The 15434-nt window shown below is 49.3% G+C and overlaps 1 protein-coding gene across 3 annotated transcripts in view; it reads right to left on the reverse strand.

Moving 5' to 3' along the window:
• The window catches only part of Afap1l2 (actin filament associated protein 1 like 2), a 97499-nt gene that overhangs the window by 6086 nt on the left and 75979 nt on the right, over positions 1 to 15434 (reverse strand). For all 3 annotated transcript variants that reach the window (XM_031390807.1, XM_031390806.1, XM_031390808.1), the window contains 6 exons: positions 11193 to 11398; positions 9369 to 9548; positions 6409 to 6498; positions 4918 to 5002; positions 4327 to 4431; positions 2009 to 2220 (listed from right to left, as the gene is read on the reverse strand). In XM_031390807.1, the coding sequence (XP_031246667.1) occupies positions 2009 to 2220; positions 4327 to 4431; positions 4918 to 5002; positions 6409 to 6498; positions 9369 to 9548; positions 11193 to 11398 (878 nt within the window). The remainder of the gene's footprint in view (positions 1 to 2008; positions 2221 to 4326; positions 4432 to 4917; positions 5003 to 6408; positions 6499 to 9368; positions 9549 to 11192; positions 11399 to 15434) is intronic.

Consider the following 15434-nt stretch of genomic DNA (forward strand, 5'->3'; position numbering starts at 1 on the left):
TGTCACCGTGGTGCCACCTCAGGGGCACCTCCTTATTGTCACCGTGGTGCCACCTCAGTGACACTCCAGACATCGGTGGGGAGCATCACATGCGACTGTAGACATGAGTTTCTAGAAGCTGATCGCTACATTCTCAAGGTAAAAACCATGAAAGATAGACTCTTCCATGGACAGTAATTGTCCCTCTTGTCATCTTGACCCATACATTCGAGAGTGCCGAGACACTTCCTAAGAAAGCCACGTTCAGGTTTATTTTTATGACACCAATAAAGTGGAGGAATCAGAAAGGCCTAATACAAGAGCAAGAAGTCCTAATTTACTAACTGGGTCCCAACAAATCTGGTGTTTCCTTTTCGGGGACAGTGCATCCCAATCAACTGCAGATACTGGACATTTCTATTCAAAAGTCAATATTATGTCTTCCCTTCATGGCAAGAAAGTAGAGTTGTATAAAAGCCATAGGCTTATTTTCATGAGTAAAACTAGCTACTCCTCCGGCCCCACACCACCCAGTCCTACCATCCTTCTGAAGATGCAGCTACAAACCAAACTCGACTTGTGGTTGGTGCTAAGCGCATCCTTAGTTTCTAATTGACTGGATTTGGAAGCACCTAAGAGATACACCTCTGGGCATGTTTGGCTTTTGTTTTGTTTTAGATTTGGGTTGTTTGTTTTTTCAAGACAGAGTTTCTCTGTGTAGCCCTGGCTGTCCTGGAACTCATAGAGATCCGCCTGCCTCTATCTCCCAAGTGCTGGAATTAAAGGCGTGCACCACCACTGCCCGGCCTCTGGACATGCTCGGGAGGATGTTTCCATATAGATTTAAATGAAAAGAGTAAAAGAACCTTGTACCATCCCACAGACCTGGTCCTGGGCTGAATGAGAAGCTGAGCGAGAATGAGCTCCAAGTTGAGGCCAGCATTCATCTGTTTCCTGACTGGATACAAGGTGACCAGCTGCCTGGAAACTCTGTTGCCATGCCCTCCCCTCTTGATGGACCTTATCCCTTCAAACCCTGCACCAAGTCAGTTTCTCCTCCTCCAAGCTATTTTCTGTCAGGCATTTATTTACAGCTACAAGAAAGAGAAGACAGATTTCTTTTCTCCTTTGATTTCCAATCAGATTTCTCAATACGGCTTTTCAATGACATCTTCTAGGTCACTACCCCTACACTGGGTGAGTGCAGCAGGTTCCTGGTGGTCTAGGTCACCTTCATGGGGCCCTAGTCTTTCCCTGAAACTGGAACTAAACAACTAATTGTGTTACCAAATGTCACCACACTGTCAAACTAGAAGATAAGTTCTGTAAGGGCAGGCACTAATTTTCTCTCATCCAAGGAGTGGATGCTGGCTAATGGGCAAACGATTGGGTGAACCTGGCTCTGTGACTGTGAGGCCATTGTTGTGTGGACTTTCCCCCACCAGGGGGCAGCATTGAAGCAAACTTGGAAGACCTGTGGCTGAAGACCCAAATGCACAGGAGTTAATGGGCACGTGCTTACACAAGTATGACCTTGGCCCCGCCTGTGGGGCTCCTCACAAGCTTGGATTATGTCATCTCTTGTTTTTGTAACTTTAACAGTGCATGAAACCAAAGGCAGGGAGAGGCCGAAAAGTAATTGTATCACAGAGCAAGTCCTGATCCCAGATAAATTCTAACAGCCCTTGTTTCTGTGAACCGGGCCTCTGGGTTCTTGTGGCTGGTAGCATGCAAAGTGAATAGCACTCCTTTGAGGTTGAGACTCGGCTCTGGCATGGAGGCTAAAAGTACTCCCGGAGTGCCCTGTATAGGAAGAAGCCTGTGGTCCCAACCCCTGCATCAAAGCCACCCATCCTGAGGTCTGAACAAGAGTGGACATTATTTTAAAAAACATAAACAACTGTAGATAATGGAGGTAAATGAAGCCACTGGTCCTCTCTCAGTAGGATCGTGGTCCTCAGTACTTCAGTTGACAGCTGAGGCTACCCGCCCTTGGCTGTCCTTTCTGCCTGTCCCACGGTCAACGTACCTCAAGCTTGGCCAGCTCCTCTCCATTGTGGAGAATACGGAAGGAATACAGGTGGTCAGGGCTGGGATCTGGAAGCACTTCACAGCCCACCAGGCTGAGGGGCTGCTGGGCCACCTTGCTTCGGTTCCGGTCCTGGTAGAAGTGCAGGTGGCTGTCTCTAACGAAGCACCAGCGTGACTTCCACTGGCTGTTCACCAGCACGTTCAGGTAGCCTGCCGAAGGACATGCAGACAGGAGGAGGATGATGCCACAGGAGAGATGCATCTACAGAGGACAGCTCCTCTAGCAAGGGATACTCTTCAACAGGGATGTAGCTGCAGGGGGACCTAGAAGACCACAGGATCTAGGTGTGTCACTACTACTGGGTCTTTTTGGGTGTTACCCATTTCAGAACCTGTCATATGTCATCACAGAGATGACATCTGTCAATCTCAAGAGTGCATTATTTTCTTCCTGGCGCTCTGGTGCAGGGCAGTACAGCTATCCTGGTTCTTGGCAAAAGTACGGCCAGAGGAAAGTAGGCTTGGCCTCCGTTAGACTGGGACGGGCGAGGGTTTGCACGGGATACAGGTCCTCTACCAGACCTTACCTCCAGGCCTCTCTGTTCCAGCAGGCTACCCCTGCTTCTGATCTCAAGTCAAACCTGCTGCCTCAGTTTCTCCCGCCGATATTCTATCCAGACTTAACCCACAGTGCCCAACCCTCCGCTTTCCTCCTAAGCAGGTGCATCCATGCCTTCTAGCCCCGACTCAGTCTACCTTCTGTCAGAACCTCTAGGGGTTACTGCAGCAAAGCTCTGCTTCAGTGCCAACCTCCCCGCTGGACACATGTGCCTCTCCAGGACCTAGGTCTGGAGCTTTTAGCCCTTTGACTGGGAGCCCGCTTCCCCTGTAGCACCAGAAACTATAGCACCATGCCTACCCAGGACACATCCTTTCTCATTGATGGATGGTTACGTGTATGTGTTCAGCTGCTCCGGGTTTATTGAGCTGCTGCCATACACCAATGCAGCTTTGTCCCCCGGCAACAAAGATGAGCAAACCTGGCCTCTAGGCTTTTCGCACACCCATGCGCAGTGGGTTGTCCCCTATCTGAGCCTAACCTCAAATACATAGGCTTATGAGATAGATCTTCTCCATTCTAAGTGATTGGCAGCACTTAGAACCCACACCAGCTAAGTAGGCAGTAAAGCAGAATGGACAGCCCCAGTAGATAGTGGGGCTCACATACATCCCTACACCACACTGGGAAAGGCATTAAAGTTGACGGTCAAGAGATCAGAAGCCAAAGTCTAAACAGATGCTCCCGTGCCTATCAGCCCCAGAGACGAGAGACATTAGATCCAGTGAAGTGAGAGCTAAGTCCCTGAGTGCCTGTTCTCACTGTCACAGCCTCCGGGAGGAGACTATGCATGAAGATAAAACAGTTCCACAAACAGTCTGGTCACATCCCAGTGTGTACTGGGACCAGTCTCCCGGGCTGTACACTGTGCTTCAGAGGCTGCAGTGGCAGGCAGAAGTAGGCCACTCCCCAGCCTGGGAAGCAGAAGGCTCCAAAGGAAAGCCTTGACTTCCACCATGCCTTCCTCAAGCAACAGGAGAACCAGGGCGTGGGATCGAGAAAAAGGCCCAGAGGTGAGCAGGGTTGGCCTCCAGGCCTAGGGAGGACTGCAGCCAGGGTCCAGCCTTGGGATTAAGATGTTCCATACCAGGATATTTTCTAGGCCTGGCCTGTCTCCCTCCTGACCTCAGTTCCTTCAAGTATGAGTGAGAGGAGGGATGACCTGTGAGAACCTATCCATGCCCACACCACCCCTAGAAACTGCTGCCCAGGCTCCCCACCACCCCTACCTGGTCTCACCTGTCCCTGTCAGAGGTTTTCCTCCAGCTCTAACACATGTGTATCTACTCAGTTCCCATCTACCCTCCAAGGTCAGAGCCATAAAGCCCAGGGTGATCACGGCGTAAACAAGGTTCTCCATGCCAGAATCCTAGTAACCATGAGGATGGTCTCGTTTGTATTCGGGTGCAGGATGTGCCTTCCACCCACCTGTACCAACACCGTCTGCCAAACAAACAGTGCTCTTAAGAGAACACCGATGCCAACGACCACTTATCCCTCACTTCCTCCAAGGACCCAACACTGTAACAGGACAGAACCTGGTAAAGCATAAAAGGTGGCCCACAGCAGGGACAAACCCAAACCCCAGTTCTGTGTGGTTTGTTCTGTCCAGCCACAGAGTCCTCTGCCTTTGCTAGGGCTTGCCACTCCGATCCAGTGAAGAAGCCCAGGGTCCCAGTGGTCATTTTGGGTCTTACTGGATGTCTCGAGGGATCTCTCCCGGGGCTCCAGTGAGGTAGATTTCTTCCTGCCCAGGTTCATAAGGTTGCTTAGCTTGAGGCCAGCAGAACATTTCTTCTTGACTGCCAAGATGAGAGAGAAAGCTGTCAGTGTTGGACACATACACGCATGTGCACACACGTGTACAGGTGCACACACGTGTACAGGTGCACACACGTGTACAGGTGCACACACGTGTACAGGTGCAAATGCACATATACATACATCTTCCTCCACAGGAGGTCTGACAGACCAAGCCAGCTATCCCCAAAGTCATACACTCATGGGGATACACAGGCATCTCAGTGTAACACTGAATCTTCAGAACACTGGGAATCTTCAAAGAGATTTGAAACAGGCCTGGGAAAGACGAGCTCAAAGGCTGTTTTCTTCCTCCAGCCCGTGGCAAAACTGAACTTTGTTTGGCCCCTTCTCTCTTTGTTCTATTAGAAGTTATGTTAGAATCAGCTACCCGCCCCCTAATTAGGGTTGAGCCAGACAGCCATGTCTCACACCCTAGAATGGTATTGCTCTCTCAATCATGAGGTAGAGGGTCATAGCCTGGTTACCGTCTTTGGTCTCTGGGATCTCATGGTGGCCATCGACAGTGATCCCATACTCCGATGCTGACAGGTACTTCTCAGCTATGTCTGGCTGTGGACAACAAAGAAATGGGCAGGGATCACCTGCTGGGAATGGTTACCTGGAGAACTAAAATTTCAAGGCAAACAGGTGGCTCTTGTAAGCATGCCAGAGACACCCGATCAGACTCCTACCAGGCACGATCGGGGGGGGGGCACTGGCCAGGCTTTCTTTTGGGGCTCTCTAGAGCATCTACCATCACTCTTCTTCCTGAGATTCCGTGCCCCCACCCTCACAGTACCTCCCCTACCAGCCTGCTTGCAAGTGCTCCAAATGGCTGTTGGAGCTGATACGACGGGCCCATGGGCGAGGGAAAGCTGCACCTGCAGGAGGGACCCTCGTCCTCACCCAGTGGGATGGGGAGCTCAGTCTCATTCCTGCTGGCAGCTGAACAATGGGCAAGCCCCTGAAGACACTCCTCCTCTGTCCCCGTGGCTGGGTTGAGGGGGTTGCCACGTGGCCTTCAGCCTTCTCTCTAGAAGGATCTCCCCTTCTTTCCCTTCTCTTCCTCCTCCCCCTCCTCTTTGCTTAAGCATTCTATGAGTGCAGGTGCACTTTCTGCCTTGCCAGTACTGGGGGTACTTGATGATACATCACACCCCTGTTATTGCTGTCAACTCCAGGCTTCCTGTCTGCGGCCCCTTGGGAATTAGGAAGGGTGATCCATGGGTAACTGTGTTAACTCCAGCTTCCTTGATCCTTAAAACCAAAGCTCCCCATAGCTCTGTGCCAGGAAAGTGGGGATCGGCATGAGGATTGCTCCGCCTGGAGGCAAGGGGCTCTGGGGAAAGAGTGCTGGCCTTGGAAAATAAATCTCCGGTGTAAGAATATAGAGTAATCCATTCTATATAAGAATATAGAGTATAGTGCAGATACAAGATCAGCCTAGGCTCCATCAACAGATGACTGAAGAAAACACAGTGCATAAACACAATGGAGTTTTATTTGGGCATGAAGAGAATGAAACCTCATCATTTGCAGGAAGATCAGAGATCATCACATGAAGAAAATAAGTCAGACTCATAAGGACAAATGCTGTATGAACCCCTCAGTTTTGAACAGATAGATAAAGTATGTGATATGCAGCAGGAGAGCGGAGGGGACCAGCAGGATGGTGAGGAGCAATACAATGTATGCAAATGTCTTTTGACACCCGTCCTTACATGCAGTGGACTTAAAGAACATGGGGCAAAGTGAGTTTTGTTTCAATAACATTTCCTTCCTAAGCAAGTCAACAGTCAGGGCTGTGACCCTTCCATCCATTTTCCTGCCAAGCTCACTTCCTGCCTACCCAAGCCTCGTGTGTTTCTTATTAATTGGGCTGCAATACAAGAGCAAGGCTTTCAGTTTTACACTTTCAATATTTTACCCAAGAGGATACAGAATTGGACCCTCCCTCTGGGCAGTGGGAGCCTTACTTTCTGACAGTTCAGGCGCTGGGCATCCGGCGTGTACTGGTTCCCTTCCGAGGCTCCTTCAGAAGGCAGGCCGCTCACTTCCTGGATAACCTGGGCCAAGAAGCGCTGTGAGTGAGGCCAGGTCCTTGCTGCCTGGTCTCACAGCAGGGGAGACAGAACCTCGCAACAGAAATGCCTGAACCCTAGTCACAGCCTGCAAGTGTTCTGAGGACACAGTCACCTATTTCTATGCTTCCCTGCAGGAACCCCCTAATCTAGGGGTGTTCAGGGGCCTCTACATCAAGGCCCACAGATGACAGGGCAGCCATCCCTGGGCTCCGTGAGCCACCTTTCTGCCACCACGAGGGCAGAGATGCTGTCCTGTGGTGAGCATACAGTTGCTGGATGTTTGCCTGACTTTCCAGAGCTGTGGGCCTACTAAGGAGTCTCCACACCATCTGGAAACAGGCTTGGATACTGTGTTAATCTGATGCAAACTCAGCACACTTGCTGTCCACCAGCCAGAGGTCATCTCACCTTTTCCAGAAAGGAACTGTTTTACTGGCACTTGGTGCTGAGCCTGAGGACACTCAGGTCAGGGGTGGCCCTGACCTCACTACACAGCTATGCAACTCCCTTCTGAGCCCAGGGCCACCTGGAGGATTCCCAGAGGAGGAAAAGAGCAAGGGAAGACAGACAGGTGTGTGTGTGTGGTGTGTGTGTGTGTGTGTGAGTGTGTGTGAGTGTGTCTGTATGTGTGTCTATTCACATGCGCATGTACTTCAAGGACCCTCCATTTTTCAGTCTCTACCCACAACAGTTTGTGGAAGTAACTTTGAAATCAGAGGAGAACAACAGGAAGAGTGGCTCTGAGGAAGGGGAAGCAAGGTATTTCTCACTTCCAGCCTGCTCACAGCTAGGGACTCGGATCCACCACGAAGAATATGCAACATTTTACAGGAGGAAGGAGGCGGGCCCTGGAATCAGAAGCCCAGCTATGTGACCCCAGGCTATCCTCAGTTACTGTGTCTATAGCTGTGAGGACTCAGGCTGGAGGACCCAATTCAGGACAGGTGCCTTCACTCTTGTCCTTATTAGCTTAGACACATGGAGTCCTGCTTGGAGGGACCTGACCAATCCTGCCCTGCTACAGCTTCTCAGAGCCAGTGCTACCTCTGCATTCATCTGACCAGGGAGAAAAAGGGTCTCTCTGTGCAGCTTAGACACAGATCTGATGTCTTCTGAATAGCGCTCTTGTCTTTGAAACCTCCAGCAAGAGTTGTGGTGCCAGGAAGAGAGGATGAGGGTCTGGGGAAAGATAGGTAGGTCTGAGCAGACAGAACAGTCCTGGGAACCTCTATACAAGCACATGCTCATAAGCATGTGTGTATGTGTGCACCCTTGTGAGTACCTGTATGAACTTAGTAGCATGAGGATGGGCAGGGCTGTCGGAGACCAAAAGGGAGAGCTGAGCAAGAGAAAGGAGCTCAACTAGCAACTTAGCCCTGGGTCCCTGTGATGCTGCAGACCCAGACCAGCGCCTCAGCACTGCCTAAGTGTCCTGTAGTTGGCATGCACTGGGCCTGGGGCTGAGCACTTTGCATGCATTAAAAAAAACAACATAAGATCACTTCATATATATGTATATGAGTGTGTGTACATATGTGCATGCATGCATACATACATTATACATGCATGCATTATACATATATGCATGCATGCACATACGTACACACACTCATATATACATATACATTCTTATATATACACATTCACATATACATGCAATAATATATACATATGTATGCATATATACATCATATATACAAACATACATGAGTGTACACACACATAATACATGCATATGCATGCATATATATACTCATGCATGCCAGGCTTGACTTTGTTCAGAGTCAAATAATCGATCAGGAGTCCTCCAGACCACACATCTGTCTGACAATGACCCCTTCTGTTCTACATGATAGTCTATAAAGCACCTGAAAATTCTTCAGAAAGAACTGAAGTACTGCTCAGGCACTCCTAGGAGACTGGCTTGGCCAAACTTTTCAAAACATGTAGTGGTTTCACAGAAACAGCCTGTTGGCTTCAAATCTGGAGCACTCAGCACATGGACGGCCAGTACCCCTACTTTCAGTCATGTTTTAATGTCCCTTCAGGGTCTTTTCAGACAGGCTCATGATGATGGCTAGGCTCAACCAGGAGGGGTAAGGTAGCAGATACAGTGCCACAAACAGCCATCGACAGCACAATGGTTGACCAGGTGGCAGGAAGGAGAAAGAGAGAGTGGCTCTGGCTCTCACTGGGATCACCAGGGGCTTTGAGACCTTGCTGAACCAAGTCTTTTCTTGCGTCAGACTTCTTGGACCTGCTATGCTTGACATTTTTAATTAGGCAGGGGGCCCTTCCCCAAGTGCTCCCTCATCACAGCTAGACCACACAGTAGTAGAGGCGCTCAGATGCATCTCAAGGGGCAGGGACCAGTGAGTGCCATGACAACTGTTCTAAATCCAGTTGCGACTCATTTGCCAAGTGACACTGCCTCTGTCATCCGAGCCTTAATCTGAAATCTCATAAAACAGGCTTGCCAACACTGCCCAACTATATCCAGGGTTAAACCTGCCCAACTTCCATGTGGGTCTCACAGATACAGCGAATATCAACTTTATCATGGGAGAATGCGCTATCTCTTCAGAAGAAGACAGCAAAGAGATTCCAACTACACACAGCACAGGACTGGCTTCCAAGAATTCAGACCGAACAGCAGAGTGCAGTGTCTGGTCCATGACACCAATTGCCAATACCCAGAATGCTAGATGCCCTGAGCACCTGAAGGGTCCTTTCTACTCTCTACCACGTCATCTGACCCTTTAGAAGAGGCTGGGAGGCAGAGCTCCAGAGCCCTTCCCTTGAGCGCTGGAGGAAGTGGCTTGGCCCCTGACAGTCTGGCCCATCCCGCTTACCCGAAGCCACTGCTCAGCTTGGTCCTTGCTCTGCAGGCCCAGCACAATCACATCAGCGTTCATCGGCATGATCTTGAGCTTGTGTTCTTTCTTCCGCACTTGTTTCTCCTTATGCACGACGCTGCTGCCCAGCAGGTTCACGTCCAGCTGAGGACTGTGATCTTTGGATGACTTGTAACACTGGAAGAGAGAGGATGCTACTTCGTACAGGAGTAGATCCTGCAAAAGAGAGGCCCTTGGACACTGAAATACCTCCCTCTCCTGCACGAGCCTGGTCTTATCTCTAAGCCATAGGGCTGAATCCGCTAAGCAGGCCCAGGGCTTTAAGCTCCATCAGTCTCAGTCTGTCTCTGTGTCTCTGTGTGTATGTGTGTGTCTGTCTGTCTGTCTTTGTCTCTCTGTCTCTGTCTCTGTGTGTGTCTCTCTCTCTCTGTCTCTCTCTCTCCCTCCCCCCTTTCTCTGTCTCTCTCTCCCTCCCTCCCCCCCCCTGTCTCTCTCTCCCCCTTCAAGCTCTCTGTCCCTTACTTTGCCAGGGATGTTCCAGGACTTGCATCATTCAAATAATTCTCTATTGCTCTGGCCTCTGAGAAGGGGCTCCTTGAATGCACCCATGTGCCAGTTAGTGATGTTCTGGTCAACTGCAGTGATATACAGTGGCTTCCTGAGATTATATCCCTTAATGGCACAGTTGTCTTCATTTGTATAAGAACAAACTATGACACTAATTATAACGTCACCTAAGGATACATTTCTCGGAACGTATTACCTAAGTGACATAGGACTCTCTGTCCCCTGTAGTCAGAATTTATTTCTCCACTGTAGGACACTGTAGGATTTTATTTTATTTCCCTCCCTCTCTGTGTGCCTTAGCTTTCCCAGCAGAAGATTCACTGGGCAGGAAAGCCAAGCTAATAGTCTATCTTACCAGATAACAGAACTCAAAGGAAGGGACCATTGTCCTCTATCAGAAAAGATGTGTTGCCCTTTGGTATCTTGTTGTAAAATGAACAGTAAGGCAAGATCGCCTAGAACATCTAGACTGAGGTGGACATATTGTGACCAAAGGAAATATGTTTATAAAGACTGCATGCATGAGACTTTAGGTCAGGGCATAAAGCTGTCGATTTGTTCTGGTTTTGAGATAAAGTCCTGCTATGATGCCCAGTCCTGCCTACAGTCCTGAGATTCAAATCATCTTACCCCATACACTGGAGTAGCTGACAGGCCACACCTAGTTGAAAACTGTGAATATTAATTTAAAATGTCAGGAAGTAGGGCTATTGTCAGAGTCCAGTCTCTGGTTCCTCTTGCAGGTTTTGACTTAGAATAGGTGGCTCTGAGTTTTGTAATTCTTGGGATGATTCCAATCGTTCTCAGCTTACTCAGACCAAAGCAGCAGCCAGAAGTGGGGCTGTGCCTGAGCTGAGGAAGCCACTGGGAATATAGCTCTCTCAGAGACCATGTGTTGGCACATGTCTGCAGTGTCAGCCCTGGAGATGCTGAGGCGAGAGAGTGACAAGTTCAAGGCCTGACTGGGCTGCATGGTGAGACCCTGCCTCACCCCATCCCTTCCTAAAAACAAGCAAGATGCAAGGGATAGGGTGGGGGCCAGCAACTTTCTTGCTATGAGAGTTTAACTAGAAACTACTACATCTTCCTAATCCAGGCCAGATACATTCATCTACACATGCAGAATTCTGAACATTATCTTAAGCTAGGGAAATGTTAAACGCTCCTGATATCAAAGGTTCTACCCACCCCAATATCCTATCAGAGAGCAATCCCCCCCCCCCACAGCTCCCAGTAGAGAAGATGAGGACTGACCAAGAGCCTGGTGTCTCTGATCACACAGAGCTGCTTGGCCCACTGGCCCAGCCACTTCTTGCGCCACAGGAAGGCACAGATGCGGGCGTCACGCATCAGCTCGATGCTGGCCTCGGGTGAGGGCCACTGGTAGGGGGCAGTCTTGCCTTTGCTGTTCTCCTCCTCATCGTAGGACTCGTAGGAGCTGCTCACAGCCTCTCCATCCTCTGCAAGGAAGATCCACCCGATCAGTCAGGGCCTAGCTGGACATGAGTGTCTGCACATAAGCCACAGAAAGAAGGCAGCAGGCGGAACGGCTGGAAACCCCAGGCTGCCACCGCTGTCACCGCCCCAGGGCCTCCCATCCTTGAAACAGCTCAATGGCTTTACATCCCCAGCCCACTTGAAGAAACTTCTCAGATGCTGACTCGGACTACAAACTGCCTTCATAGACTCCACAGATAACTTCAATGAGCCGCAACCGCTCAGCAGATGAGCTGCGTCCTTACCCCAGGGGCCTCTGGCTCCTCAGCCAATGGAAATCCCAGCTTCCAGGCTGGGTCTATGTCTGCCCTAGGTCTAGGAGGGGATCTGTCTCTTCACGGGGGAAAGAGAAAAAATGCCACATACGCCACAGCAAAAGTGGTTTTCCCGGAAGTGGCTGTTTTCCTTGCTTAGAGCATGAGAGTGCATAGATTTAATCTCAGTACTGGGGTAGCAGAGGCAATGGATCTCTGTGAGTCCCAGGGCATCTTGGTCTATACAGTAAGACCCTGTCTCAAAAGGAAAAACAACAGTAACAGAACAATGTCCTGGATCCTGGTCAAAACCCTTCTTAACAGTTCTGTTCGTTCCCAGGTCCTCTCTCCTCCTTGGGAGAGCCCTGGGCTCCTCAGCGGGGCTCTGTCGCACAGTTTCTCTTACTACTGGCCAGAGGCAGCTTTCTATTCTATCTTAAAGACCCCCTTAGCTCAGCACAGTATAAACTGTGCATGGCACAGCGCACACTTTAACTTCCAAGTCTAATTCATACCCTACTGTCCCGCAAGTGTGGCTCTCTTCTCCAGCCTCACTGCTGTGTTTAAGGCCAACAAAAACCATGTTTAAAAAAAAAATCAGCTGGAGAGATAGCTCAGCGGTTAAGAGCACTGACTGCCCTTCCAAAGGCCCTGAGTTCAAATCCCAGCAACCACATGGTAGCTCACAACCATCTGTAATTGGATCTAATGCCATCTTCTAGTGTGCCTGAAGACAGTGACAGTGCACTCACATATACATTAAAAAAATCCATCTACTTTCTACCCATGCATCCATCCATGTGTGCATGCATGCATCCACTGACCCATGTGTTCATTCATGTGTGCATGCATGCATCCACTGACCCATCAATCTATGTGTACATGCACACATCCACTGACCCATGCATGTATCCAACTATCCATGCATCCATGAATTCATGCATCTATGCATCTGCCCACTCAAGTATCCATTATCTATACATCAACACATTCATCTAGCCATCCTTTAGAACATATTATATCCCAATGGCATTCCCTATCTAGATCTACTGATCTTGATATTCTGCCTGAATTCCCAATGGACGAGGAGCTCAGTGTTCCCCTACTGCTAGACTCAGAAAAACACACCCAGTTGCTGCTTCCCTGAGCCCTCTGAGTGGTAGTTCCTGGTCTGTCCTCGAGACAGACTGAGCAATAGCCCCTACCATCCCATGATTCATTTCAAGAGATGAACTTGCGGGTATCGTCCATTTTATGTTTTTAGCTGGGTTCCTGCATAGTACTTAAACAGAGTTGCAGTTGAATTAGGAATTCCACAGGAAAGTGGAACAGGGCTACTGTGATCCTTATTTTAGCCATGGTGCCAAACAAAATGTATTTACTTTGTTTCAATATTGTTAATAGTAATTCTTAAGTATTCTCATACCAGTTTTCTTTAAGAGTAGTACGGTATCACTCACCTTCCCAACTTACCAAATACATATAAACCACACGGAAACATCATTCATAATATATACTTGCTATATATCTATTAAATATACAGAGATAGAAAATAATGACACTTTCCAGAGGAGGACTCCAAGGCCCAGTGTAGCTGCAGTACAGTAAACCCACACAGCCTCTCAGAAAGGGGCCAGGCAGCCTGGTGTTCACGAGCCACAAAGCATGCATACTTTCTGACCCAGTGATTCCAGTCCTGGAAGGTTATCCTAGGAAACTAACTTTCAAAAAAAGAAGACAGGGGCCCAGCAAGATGGCTCACTGGGTAAAGGCATTTGCTTCCAGGCCTGAAGTTGACCTCCATGTGTGTTGTGGTATGCACATGTCGCCCTGTCCCCTGGGCCTAGCTCTCAAATAAGTGTAAAAATTAAAAGAAAAGATTGAGCGCTTGCCTAACCCACAGAAGACTCTAGGCAAGATCCCAGCACCAAAATAAATAGATAGTGATTTAACAATAGGAAGAAGGAATATTATGCAAATTAACATAGCCACTGGAGTGTTATTTAGTAGCCAGCAAGGGAGGGTGGCTGGCTAAGTCAATATGATTGTATCTACTTGGAGGTGTTCTTGTACTCACAATCAATTAAAGCCCTGAAAACTAGCTTGCAACTCAGCCAACGCCCTAAGAGAAGAGAGCAAGGGGGTAAAATGGAGAGTAAACATACAGATGGACCATGAAGCAAAATGAAGTCTGGGGAGTTGGTTTTAGGTAGATGGGGCAGGTGCCTAATCTAAGTGTCTGGAGCCCTCGGTATTGAAGCTCCTGTAACAAAAACTGAAATAAGGAGAGTGGCTCTCCCTTACAGAACAAGAATGAACCTGAGCTGAGAGAGCCGCTAAGCTAGGTATGAAGCTCTGACTCTGTCCCTAGCACCTAGTGTGTGCTTCTGAGACAGCCCTGCATGTTTCCTGAGGAGCTCCGATGGTATGAAGTTGCCAGAAGCTAGCTGAGACATAACAGCTAATCCTAGTACTAGGAGTAGCTTGGGAAATTCTAGGGCAAATTTAACTGTTGTATTTATCCTCAGGAAGGATGACAGCCCCTGTGCTGAGTTTCCTTAGAATGGACCCGGCTTGCAGGGGTGTGGAGAGAGGAGGAATGGGCGGCTGCAGATCCTGACCCACGTTTTCCGGTCCCTTGGGCAGGAAGTGTATGGCAGTGTACATGCAGGGCCAGCCATGGGACAGGCAGGAAGTGTATGGCAGTGTACATGCAGGGCCAGCCATGGGACAGGAAAAAGCCAGTGGCCTCCCAGGGCAGGCACCCATCTCAGAGCAGGCAACAAGCAGGAAATCACTGGCACTCCAACTCAGGGACAAGCAGTACCCAAGGTGATCGTGGCATAAAGGACTCCTTCAGGCAACTGTGCCCATCTAGGGACTCCAGTGGGAAGATATGCTCCATAATGACCTGTGTGATTGATGTTCAAAGGCATGGACAGAGGAGGGGAAGAGGGAGAAGGGAAGGGGGGAGGGAGGTGGGATGGAGGGATGGAGGGAAGGAGAGGATGAAGAGAGAGGCACAGTCATATACAAAGACACAGATGTGATATGTGGCTGCCAACTATTAGAGCAGTGGTTCTCAATCTGCGGGTCACCTAAGACCATCAGAAAACATAGACAGTTACATTATGATTCATAACAGTAGCAAAATTATATTTATTTAGTAGCAATGAGAATAATTTTATGGTTGAAGGTCACCACAAATGATGAGCTGCATTAAAGGGCCGCAGCATTAGGAAGGTTGAGAACTGCTGCATCAGAGGCGGTCTCCTCTGAGGTGTGGACTGCTCCGGAGAGGCCAAGGATGGCATTCATGAGATCTGTTCACATGACCACTGGGGGTGACCACTAGTCTTCACCAGTGGGGTGTGGACAGAATGGCGTGTGTCATGTCTAGGTAGCGCCTTTCAGAAACAGGCAGGCATTTTCTAGTCCCTCTTTGCAGAGAGGATGGGCCCTGGAGGATGGCTGAGCCACAGATTAGAGGTGCTCAAGAACCCAAGTTACACAGGATCAGAAATGCCACACTGCTCTGAGTCGACACCAGTGCCTGAGAGTTACGTGTCACAGCAACTGGTCTTTCCTCAGCATCAGGATGAAGATATCTTGGGCAAATAGAGGGACGGTAATGTCTCAAGCGTGAGCTTGCAGCATGCTGGGTTAGAGAGAGGATCCTGCTCGGTGGACAGCGCTGGGGATATTACTGATGCAGCAGGACAAGAATCCCAGCAGCTGGCCTTAG

This window comes from Mastomys coucha, unplaced genomic scaffold (assembly GCF_008632895.1).
Source record: "Mastomys coucha isolate ucsf_1 unplaced genomic scaffold, UCSF_Mcou_1 pScaffold21, whole genome shotgun sequence".
NCBI lineage: Eukaryota > Metazoa > Chordata > Mammalia > Rodentia > Muridae > Mastomys > Mastomys coucha.